General features: G+C 50.8%; 1 protein-coding gene across 1 annotated transcript; it reads left to right on the top strand.

Moving 5' to 3' along the window:
- Positions 1 to 579: 579 nt before the first annotated feature.
- Positions 580 to 3,482, top strand: LOC141500013 (cAMP-dependent protein kinase catalytic subunit alpha). The gene has a single exon (XM_074202866.1). The coding sequence runs from the start codon at positions 653 to 655 to the stop codon at positions 1,706 to 1,708; it is 1,056 nt and encodes a 351-aa protein (XP_074058967.1). The 5' UTR covers positions 580 to 652; the 3' UTR covers positions 1,709 to 3,482.
- The last annotated feature ends 7,637 nt before the right edge of the window (positions 3,483 to 11,119 follow it).

The raw sequence follows: 11,119 nt of genomic DNA, 5'->3' as shown, positions 1-11,119 counted from the left end.
GGGGGGGAGGAGGAGGAGAAGAAGGAGGGGGGGCCCGAGGACTACGGCAGCCAGCAGAGTCGCGCCCGCCGCCGCCGCCGCCGCCGCCGCCGCCGCCGCCGCCGCCGCCCCTGCCGCAGCCTCCTCTCTAGGCGCAGCCGCCGCCTCTCCTGCAGCAGCCGCAGCCTCCGCCGCCGCCGCCAGCACCTCTCTGCTGCCGCAGCCGCCCGCGCCGCCGCCACCTCGTCGCGTCGTCGCCGCCGCCGCCGCTGCCGCCGCCGCCGCCGCCGCCGCCGCCGCCAGCGCCTCTGCCTCTGCCTCTTCTTCTCCCGGGCGCCTCCGGCCGCCGCCGCCGCTGCCTTTCCTGCCGCAGCCGCTGCCCCTGCGGCTCCTGCTGCGGCTCCTGCTGCCGCTGCTGCTGCCCTTCGTGCTCCTGCTGCAGCCGCCGCCTTCGCCCTCGCCGCCGCCGCCGCCGTTCCCTCCGCCGCCGCCGCCGCCGCCGCCGCCGCCTTCGCCGCCGCCGTCCCCGGCCGGGGCCGCCGCCGGCTCGTCCGACCCCCGGCAGCGGCCGCGCCCGCGCCCGCGCCCGCGCCCGCGGCCGCGCCGCAGTCGTCCCCGCCCGGGCTCCGGGGAGCCCGCCGAGCCGGCCAGCGCCAGAGGCCGAGCCGCGGCCATGGGCAACGCGGCCACCGCCAAGAAGGGCAGCGAGCTGGAGAGCGTGAAGGAGTTCCTGGCCAAGGCCAAGGAGGAGTTCCTGAAGAAGTGGGAAGCCCCGGCGCAGAACACGGCCCAGCTGGAGCACTTCGAGCGCATCAAGACGCTGGGCACCGGCTCGTTCGGCCGCGTGATGCTGGTGAAGCACAAGGAGACGGGCAACCACTTCGCCATGAAGATCCTGGACAAGCAGAAGGTGGTGAAGCTGAAGCAGATCGAGCACACCCTGAACGAGAAGCGCATCCTGCAGGCCGTCAACTTCCCCTTCCTGGTCCGCCTGGAGTACTCCTTCAAGGACAACACCAACCTCTACATGGTGATGGAGTACGTGCTGGGCGGGGAGATGTTCTCCCACCTGCGGCGCATCGGCCGCTTCAGCGAGCCCCACGCCCGCTTCTACGCCGCGCAGATCGTGCTGACCTTCGAGTACCTGCACTCGCTGGACCTCATCTACCGCGACCTGAAGCCCGAGAACCTGCTCATCGACCAGCACGGCTACATCCAGGTGACGGACTTCGGCTTCGCCAAGCGCGTCAAGGGCCGCACCTGGACCCTGTGCGGCACCCCCGAGTACCTGGCGCCCGAGATCATCCTCAGCAAGGGCTACAACAAGGCGGTGGACTGGTGGGCCCTGGGCGTGCTCATCTACGAGATGGCCGCCGGCTACCCGCCCTTCTTCGCCGACCAGCCCATCCAGATCTACGAGAAGATCGTCTCCGGCAAGGTGCGCTTCCCCTCGCACTTCAGCTCCGACCTGAAGGACCTGCTCCGCAACCTGCTGCAGGTGGACCTCACCAAGCGCTACGGCAACCTCAAGAACGGCGTCAACGACATCAAGAACCACAAGTGGTTCTCCACCACCGACTGGATCGCCATCTACCAGCGGAAGGTGGAGGCCCCCTTCATCCCCAAGTGCAAAGGCCCCGGGGACACCAGCAACTTCGAAGACTACGAGGAGGAGGAGATCCGCGTCTCCATCACCGAGAAGTGCGCCAAGGAGTTTGCCGAGTTCTAGGCGTGGCCCCCTAGCGGCTTCCTTCGGGGGGCGGGGGTGGGGGGGTGCTTGGCAACACTCTGAGGGCCCCGGACGGCCCGGCCTCTTCTCCTTTTTCCACCCCCTCGCTCCAGCCGGAAAGCCGAGGGGGCTCGGCCGGGCCGGGAGGGGAGACTAAGCGATTCGACCGGGTGGCGCCCCTCCCCCTTGCGTCCCCCTCCCCACTGCTTGCCCCCTGCTGGCCGACCCCCAACAGGTAGACACCGCTCCCCCGCCCCCCTCCCCCTGCCCCACTCCCCCGTGGCTGGGTTACCCCCCCCCCCGCTCTCCGCCCAACTCCATGCAAGTTGTGAAGTCAGTTCGCCAGCTCCAGCCTTACCATCCTCCCCACACCGAGATGCAGCAGCAGCGAGCCCCCCCCCCCTCCCTGGAACCCCCTCGCCCCAAGCCGGTCTCTGGGTCCCACGGCCAAGACCCCTCGCTCTGGGAGCTCCTCGAGATTCCATTGGTGCTGGCTAGTTTAGAGCAGGGGAGCCAGGGGGACCCCCAAGGTGGAAAGCCCTCCGACCCCGAAGACTGCTGCAATCCCCCTTCCTCCTTCACCCTCGCCCGAACCTCTCCCTAGAACCTTACAAGCGAATCCCTGGGCAAAGACAGAGCGACAGACGGACGGACAGACGGACAGACAGACAGAGACTTCACCAGCCCCCTCCCCCACAAAGCAGACATCCTGCCTAGGAAGAGACTTTAGCGAGATTCCCTTCAGATTTGAAAAAAAAAAAACCATTTCTTTAAGCTCCTTTGCCCCTCCCCCCCTCCCTGCTTCCCTCCTCCCTAACTGTCCCAAATCGATTTTAAAGTGTCTGGATCTGCCTTAGGTCAAAGGCCACGGGCCTTTAACCTCTGCGATCAGCAGCTGCTCTGAGCCGGGGCTTGGGCCTACGGAAAGGGATTTCTGGCTGATCTCACCCAAGAGGGTTGTGAAAACAATCGCTGGAGCCCCCCCCCCCCCCCACCGGGGTGGGGAATCCTGCCAAATTCGGAAGAGCCCAGCCCAGCCCCACTCTCCCTCGGGACCCTCCCCACTTCCCAGGCTGGCCGCCCCGAGGCTAGGGCACCTGGAGCCACAGGCCCCACCCCGCCCCGCCCAGGCCAACTGCTTCTTGGTCCCTGCCAAAGAGGTCTCCCACAAATTCCTGGGCCACACCTACAAATCTAGCCATTCTTCTCTATGGGTTTTCAGTCCCCAGGCGCTGACTTGCCACACCGTCTGGGACCGTCACCCCCCAGCAGCTTGGTGGAGGCTAGAGCCCACCCGGGCTGGGAAGAAGGGGAGGAGGGGGAGGAGGGGGTGGAGGAAGGAGAGAAAGGGAACAGGAAGTGGCATAACAGCTCTAAGGTGAAGAGCTTCCTTTTGCCCTGGGAGTGCCAACTCTATTCACCTGGTGGCCTGCCCACCTTTGCCCATCCCCAGAAGCCCCCTCCATCTGGCTTAACTGACAGCTCTCCATCGCTCCTCTCACTGGCTCCCCTGTTCAGGCTTCGGAATTCTCCTAAATGCTTCCCCTCTCTAGCACATAGCTCTAAGGAGAGCAAGTCACCTTCTCTCCAGCCCCCTTTGCTTGTGTGTCCCTCTCTCAAACCCCCCCCACCCTGGAAGGAGCTCAGAGGTCGGGAGGAGGGGTGGGGGATACCTGAGAGATTCAACCTGTGTGATTCGAAGACATCTGTTTCACGGAAATGACTTCCGCTATAATGGTGTGCTTTGTTGTGAACATTATTTGAAATCCATTACCAATAAAGTTTTGTTTTAAAAAAAATCTCTCTTTTACCAGCTGTGGGGTGACTGTGTGTGTGTGTGTGTGTGTGTGTGTGTGTGTGTGTGTGTGAAGGGAGGGGGAGAGGGAAGGAGAGGAACAGAGGGGAGGAGGAAGAGGAAGGGAAACGGGAGGGGAGAAGGAAGAGAGAGGGAAGGGGAGGGGAAAGACAGACAGAAGGGGGCTAGAAGGGAGACAGCGAAAGCTGAGAGGGGCAAAGGGGGAGGGGAGAGCAAAGAGAAAGGAGGGAGGGAATCAGAAAAAGAAGGGAAGGGGAGAGGGAGAGATTGCAGAGAAAAGGGAAGGGGAGAGAGATATTGCAGAGAAAAGAAGGGAGGGGGAGAGATTGCAGAGAAAAGAAGGGAGGGGGAGAGATTGCGGAGAAAAGAAGGGAAGGGGAGAGAGATATTGCAGAGAAAAGGGGAGAGGGAGAGATTGCAGAGAAAAGAAGGGAGGGGGAGAGGGAGAGATTGCAGAGAAAAGAAGGGAGGGGGAGAGGGAGAGATTGCAGAGAAAAGAAGGGAGGGGGAGAGGGAGAGATTGCAGAGAAAAGAAGGGAAGGGGAGAGAGATATTGCAGAGAAAAGAAGGGAGGGGGAGAGATTGCAGAGAAAAGAAGGGAAGGGGGAGAGATATTGCAGAGAAAAGAAGGGAGGGGGAGAGGGAGAGATTGCAGAGAAAAGAAGGGAAGGGGAGAGAGATTGCAGAGAAAAGAGGGAAGGGAGAGGGAGAGATTGCAGAGAAAAGAAGGGAAGGGGAGAGGGAGAGATTGCAGAGAAAAGAAGGGAGGGGAGAGGGAGAGATTGCAGAGAAAAGAAGGGAGGGGGAGAGGGGAAGAGAAAGGAGGGAGGGAGAGACTGCAGGAAAAAGAAGGGAAGGGGAGAGAGAGAGGGGAGGAAGGGGAGACTGCAGAGAAAAGAAGGGAAGGGAAGGGAAAGAGAGGGGAGGAAGGGGAGACTGCAGAGAAAAGAAGGGAAGGGGAGAGAGTTTGCAGAGAAAAAGGAGGGGGAGAGGGAGAGATTGCAGAGAAAAGAAGGGAGGGGGAGAGGGGAAGAGAAAGGAGGGAGGGAGAGACTGCAGGAAAAAGAAGGGAAGGGGAGAGAGAGGGGGGAGGAAGGGGAGACTGCAGAGAAAAGAAGGGAAGGGGAGGGAAAGAGAGGGGAGGAAGGGGAGACTGCAGAGAAAAGAAGGGAAGGGGAGAGAGTTTGCAGAGAAAAAGGAGGGGGAGAGAGAGAGATTGCAGAGAAAAAAGGGAGGGGGAGAGGGGAAGAGAAAGGAGGGAGGGGGAGACTGCAGAAAAAAGAAGGGAAGGGGGAGGGAAAGAGAGGAGAGGAAGGGGAGACTGCAGAGAAAAGAAGGGAAGGGGAGGGAAAGAGGAGAGGAAGAGGAGACTGCAGAGAAAAGAAGGGAGGGGGATATGGAGAGAATGCAGAGAAAAGAAGGGAGGGGGAGAGGGAGATGGAGGGGAGGGGGAGGATGGAGGAGAAAGAGAAGGGAGGAGGAGAAGGAGTGAGGATAGAATAGAAAGAGAAGGGAGGGGGAGGAGGAGAGAAAGGGAAGAGGAAGAGGGAGACAGAAGGGAAGGGAGGAGGAAAGAGAGGGAGAGGGAGATAGAGGGGAAGGGGAGAGGGGAAGAGAAGGAAAAGGAAAAGAGAAGGGAGAGAGATACAGAGGAAGGAGAGAGGTTAAGAAAAAAGAGGGGGAGGTGACATGGGGAGAAGGGAAGGGGAAGGGGAAGGGAGGGAAAGGAAGAAGGGAAAAGAGAAGGGAAAGAGAAAGGGAGATAGAAGAAATAGAGAGAAAAAGGAGAGAGAAAGGAGAGAGAAAGGAGAGGTAGAAGAAAATAGAAGGGAGAGAGAATAAAAAAGGGGGGGAGAAAACAGAAGAAAAGAAGGGGGGAAGGGGGAGCGGAAGGAGGAAAGAGATGAGAAGAAAGAGTGTAGGGGGAGATGGAAAGAAGGAGAATCTGACAGACCAATTTCAAATGAGAGAGAAGGGATTGTTTCATGCAAGAAGGCCCCAAAGGAGAAAAGAGAAGATTAGATCAAATGTCCAAGTGGAAGCATTGGCCATAGGGAAAAGGAGGAACCCACCTCCCCCCTTTTCTTGGAAATAATAGGGAAAGAAGAGCTGATAGGTAGATGATTAGAGAATTTTCTAGTTGTAGAAGAATGCTGAGAACTCTCACTAGAGATACCCTCAGTTTTCTCCAGGAAGTAGGAAAAGCAGGAGTATCTGCAGGATAGTCCTGCAGGAGAGAGAGGAGTGGGTTCCCGAATGTGTTAGGAGGTGAACAAACTGAGAATCAAGAGCAGTGATACTTGCCCAAAGTCACACAGCTAGCTAGGAAGCATCTGGGGCAGCAGACAAGCTTGGGAGAAGAAACCAAGACAATAACACGGCAGTCATGAAGAGGGAGGTAGGCATTCATCTTCTTAATAATCATAAAGTGGGTTGGCATTCCCAGGACACCTTATGCCAGTCCTAATGGAGTGGGTTCCCGAATGTGTTAGGAGGTGAACAAACTGAGAATCAAGAGAGGTGATACTTGCCCAAAGTCACACAGCTAGCTAGGAAGCATCTGGGGCAGCAGACAAATGCAAATTTAACAGTCCTGCTGAGAACACACCGAAGGAGTGTCCAGTTAGTTTCCATATTCAGGTTTCTCAGATACTTGAGACTGTAAAGGAAACAAACAAACCTGAATCACCCTCCCAGATGAACAGAAGTTGGAGAAATAGAGTGGTCTTCAATCCCAGTGGTAGGTAAACACTTAGAGCACTTAGGTGGCCCTTTAGAGTGGATAGAGAACCTGCCCTGGAGTCAGGAGGACCTGAGTTCAAATTTGACCTCAGACATGTGACACACACTAGCTTTGTGACCTTGCACAAGTCACTTCACCCTGATTGCCTCCCATCCAGGGCCATCTCCACTCATCTTGATTCACATTTGACCACTGGACCCAAGACAGCTCTGGAGGAGAAAGTGAGACTTGGGGACTTAGCACAGCCAGCCTCCCCCGCCCACTTAAATCTAATGACATCACCTCCTTGATGTCCTGGTCTTCTTCAGAATGAAGGGCAAAGGGGTGGCTAGGTAGCACAGTGGCTAGAGAACTGGCCCTGGAGTCAGGAGGACCTGAGTTCAAATTTGACCTCAGACACTTCATAATTACCTAGCTGTGTGGCCTTGGGCAAGCCACTTAACCACACTGCCTTGCAAAAAAACTAAAAAAAAAAAAACTAAAAAAAAAAAACTAAAAAAAAAAAAAAGAATGAAAGGCCAAACAACAACAACATAGACATAAACCTAAGCAGGAGTGCTTTGGAAAGTGCAAAGAATTAGGAGTCAGAGGGCCTGACATCCAAGTAAGAGTCACTTTAGCCTCCTCTTCTGTTAGATGAAGTGACTAAAGTAGGTTTCCTTTCAGGTCCTAATATAAGATTCTATAATCCTATCTTACAGAATTAATAAAATAACTGGTCATATTTATATAGTACTTGTAATAAGGTTGCACCCCCCATGTTGCCCATGGCAACATGGAACATATGTGGAGCTGAACCCATCCCCTAGCTGATGCTTTTGGGGCCCCAAATCAGGTCACTTCAGTTAAAGGACATATGTGATCAGAATCTGCTGGTTGGTCCTTTGGAATTCATCGAAGGGAGCTGTATCAAAGATGATTGGCAACTGAGAAGGAAGAACTGGAATATCACAGAGATATTGAGGATTCGATTCTAGACCCCCTATGATAAAGTGAATCATATGAATTGCTTGGTTTTTCAGTGCAGGGAAAAATTAAGATTATACTATGCTGTGTTCTACTAAGTGTGGAATAGTATTGTCTAAAAAATGGACATACCTTATTTATACATCCTTCATTACTGAAACATGTAGTCATCCCCTGAGCCATAATCTGAGCCTTAAGGTGGAGGGTCTTGCTTGTTGTCGATGGCTGTTGACTGCTCAGGAAGGTGGTTGGTCAAGTTAGGGTAGCTTTGGCCATTTCTGAAAATAAGACAAAATTGAAGTTTGCTACATCCAGTGACTCTTACTTTTCCCTTGAACACTTATAGGGACCATTTTAGGGTTATTAATTGATCTAATTTCAATACTGTTCAGTCTCAGGGAATAGAAAGAAGGCCTTGAGGAGAGAGGGAGAAAGACAAGGTCAGGAGAGCAGTCAGAACCCACACATCATTTATTGATTAAGTTCACCCTCTTATGTGGGCATGCTTTATGGGGCCCTCAAATGATTACAATAGCGACATCAATGATCACGGATTACAGTTCACCATAATAGATGTAATAATAAGAATAAAAATAATAAATGTTTGAAATATTGCCAGAATTATCAAAATGCACCAACAGAGACATGTTATGAGCCCATGCTGTTGGGGAAATGACACCAATAGACTTGCTCAATGCAGGGTTGCCACAAACCTTCAATTTGTAAAAAACAAAAACATTATCTGCAAAGCACAATGAAGCAAGGTGTGATAAGAGGAGATATGGCTGAATTTAGAAGGCTTAACAGCCGAGACAACTTGCAATCTCATTCCCTCTCATGTACTCCTTGGGACATGCCATTTGCAACTCAGCAGCCTCTTCTTCATAATGTATTAACAACAATGGAGACTGTGTTTTCACGGCATTGGAAGCATTTCTGTATCTCTATGAATCTGAGATGAAACCGAAGTCCCTAGCTGATCTTTCTGCTTTGTGTTTTTCCGAGAATGATGTTTAATATACGTAATCTAATTTGATCTAGTCTTATCAGGTGAGTGCTATCAATTTTTTAGCAACACATCTTTGATTTCTGGTGAGAAGCTCCCTCTACCAGTACAGAGTGGCAATTCTTATTCTTAAATATTTTCCTGGAGGCACTGGTGGAGTTACCTAACTTGTCCAGGGTAACCCAGGAAAATAGTGGAAGGAACCTTGGATTTGGAGTAAGAAAATCCTGCCAGAAGTCTCATTTGACATTTACTATCTGTCTGATCATTGACAAGTCATTTCAACCTCTTGGGGCCTTTATTTCCTCATATTTCCTTAGTTTCTTATGCATCTCACCAACATTAAAATATCGAACATATGTTTGTTTTCTTTCTTTCCTTTGCTTGTAAAATGTTGATACAAGACTAGGTGACTAAGGACCCTTTCAGCTAGTAATCTATGATTCTGTGATATTCCAACCCTCCATAGGCATCTATTTTAGTGCTTGCTATGTGTGCTAAGGACTAGATAGAAGCAGACATACCTACTTTATTATTATTCAACCATATTTGACTCTTCATGACCTTGCGGACTGTATTTATTACTCCAACACTGTCCATGATGTTTTCTTGGCAAACATATTGGAGTGGTTCGACACTTACTGCTCCAAAGAATTAAGGCAAACAGAAGTTAAATGACTTGCCCAGGGTCTCACAGGTTGGAGCACAGGCCCTGGAGTCAGGAGGACCTGAGTTCAAATCTGACCTCAGACACTTGATACTTACTTAGCTGTATGACCTTGAGCAAGACACTTAACCCCATTGCCTTGCAAAAACCCAAACCTAGACCCAAAACAAAACAAGCCCCCCCCCAAACATCCTTGCAAAATTGCCATAAGCCACCCAGAGGCAATCTTAGAGGAAATCACTATCACATTCCCATTGCAGAACCTCATTCAATCTCCATTACATGTAGGACAAATATTATTTATTCAATAAAAATGACACCCCATGCAGAATTACCATGGTACAGTGAAAAGACCCTTGGATCCAGAGTCAGAGGATCTCAGTTTGAATCATGATTCTGCTGGCTACCTGCTGTATGTCCTCGAGCAAATCACTTCCTCTCTCTGCAGCCCTTTTTTGGTCCTTTGAAAAATGAGGTTAACCTCAGTCATACCTAAGATCCTTTTCTGCTCTTATTAAAAACCCCTTTGAAGATGAAAGGAAGTTCTAGTCCTTTACATTGGATTTCTGCTGTTTGTTAAAGGTTCCATCATTTTATTTTAATAATTAATTACACACCAGATACTAATTGCCTGTCCTAGGAGGATGGGTTGCAAAAGAGCTAAATGGCTCCTGTGATTCTGCCATCGACACACAAAGAAAACCTCCAATCCCATACGGTCCCTGCTAGTCTTTACATTCTAGTCACTGAAGCGAGGAATGCACATTGGAGGTATTCAATGCCAATAACATAGCATTGCCTTAAACAAAGGTGGATCAAGGTCCCCCGTTACCAGTAGCATCTCCAGTGCATAGCAGATGGACTGGCTGGGGCCTGTTTCCAGCCACACAATAGAAACTCCATTAAATATGCTTATATCCTTTATGGTTCGAAATATGTCTTCCTGAGGGTAAGGAAACTGCCAGGAGGATGAATTGACAGTGATTCCTTTCTTAGACCTCTGCTCAAAATAATGCTTGGACACCATGAATCAAGAGATTCTTGTGGATGGACGTTTTATTTAGAGATGTGTAGGCTGGTATAGAAATGTGGATAAATAAAAATAACGAGGAATTGGGAAGCAATGTTATTAAAGATAATTGTCTATCATGTCTTTGGCTTCTATCAGAATTGTAGGCATGGGCATTTGACCAGGTAAAGACAAATCAATAATTTGGCTTTCCTAAAAACCTGCACTCAAGTACAAATAAAAATGTCAAAATTCATAGAATCTCAATGCTAGAAAAGACTTTGGATGTCATTAAATTTAGCTCTGACCTGAGAGATGAATGCTTGCTACCATATCCCCATATCATTCAGCCTCTGAGCACCTCCAGTCATGGAAAACTGACTATCTAATGAGGCAACCCATTCCATTTGCTGATCATTCCAATGCTAAAGCTTTCTCAGCAAAGAATCGGGTATTCTATAGATTATTTTCAGAACTTGGAAATCCAGGAATTGCTGAAGGAACTTAGAATGGGCAAAATATTCTTGGGTGGGACCAAATGACCTAAACCATTAGTGAAAGAACAGAGCCAGGCAAATGTTGTTATCTGATTGATTTAAATTTTTAGCCTCTCTAGTTTCCAGTGAACTCATCTACTTATCAATCGAGGCAGAATTCAAGAGAAGACATGCCAAGAAAAAATCTATTAGGCAGGAGTTAGCAAGAGGAAGCAGTTAGTGGGGGGGGGGGGGTTCTGATTGAGCCACTGGGTATTGCTCTATGTTTCCTGGCAGCAAAGACAATAGGGAAAGAGGGTGAACTCAAAGGCTTTCATTGTCTTACAAAAGACAGAAAGCAGTCATCTACAAAGAGAAGTGTTGTTCTTCTGAGTTGAGAAATTCACTTCACAACATAGTGGCCAGTATCTTTCCACCTATGATGTAAAAACTCAATTCTCCTGGATGATTCACCCATCAGTCCCCTACCAAAGACAGAGTTATTTGATATAACTCACCAGGATTTCAGTCAAAATTTGAGGTAAAGTGGCCCAGAAACCTCAGCTTTCTAATAGCTTCAACTGCAGAAAGAATAGAAAATGGAGAATCCAGGGGAATGCTATGGTCAGTCTGTTGAATGTCAAATGTCTAAAATGAGCTCTTAGCAGCTCATATTGAGCAGATAATTTAGTCTTTTTGACCTCAGTTTACTTGTCTACAAAATGGAG

This window comes from Macrotis lagotis, chromosome X (assembly GCF_037893015.1).
Source record: "Macrotis lagotis isolate mMagLag1 chromosome X, bilby.v1.9.chrom.fasta, whole genome shotgun sequence".
Lineage (NCBI taxonomy): Eukaryota > Metazoa > Chordata > Mammalia > Peramelemorphia > Peramelidae > Macrotis > Macrotis lagotis.
This window is presented reverse-complemented; position numbering and strand designations above follow the sequence as displayed.

Coding starts and splice junctions, on each gene's coding strand:
- LOC141500013 (XM_074202866.1), top strand. CDS start 653: ATGGGCAACGCGGCCACCGCCAAGAAGGGCAGCGAGCTGGAGAGCGTG.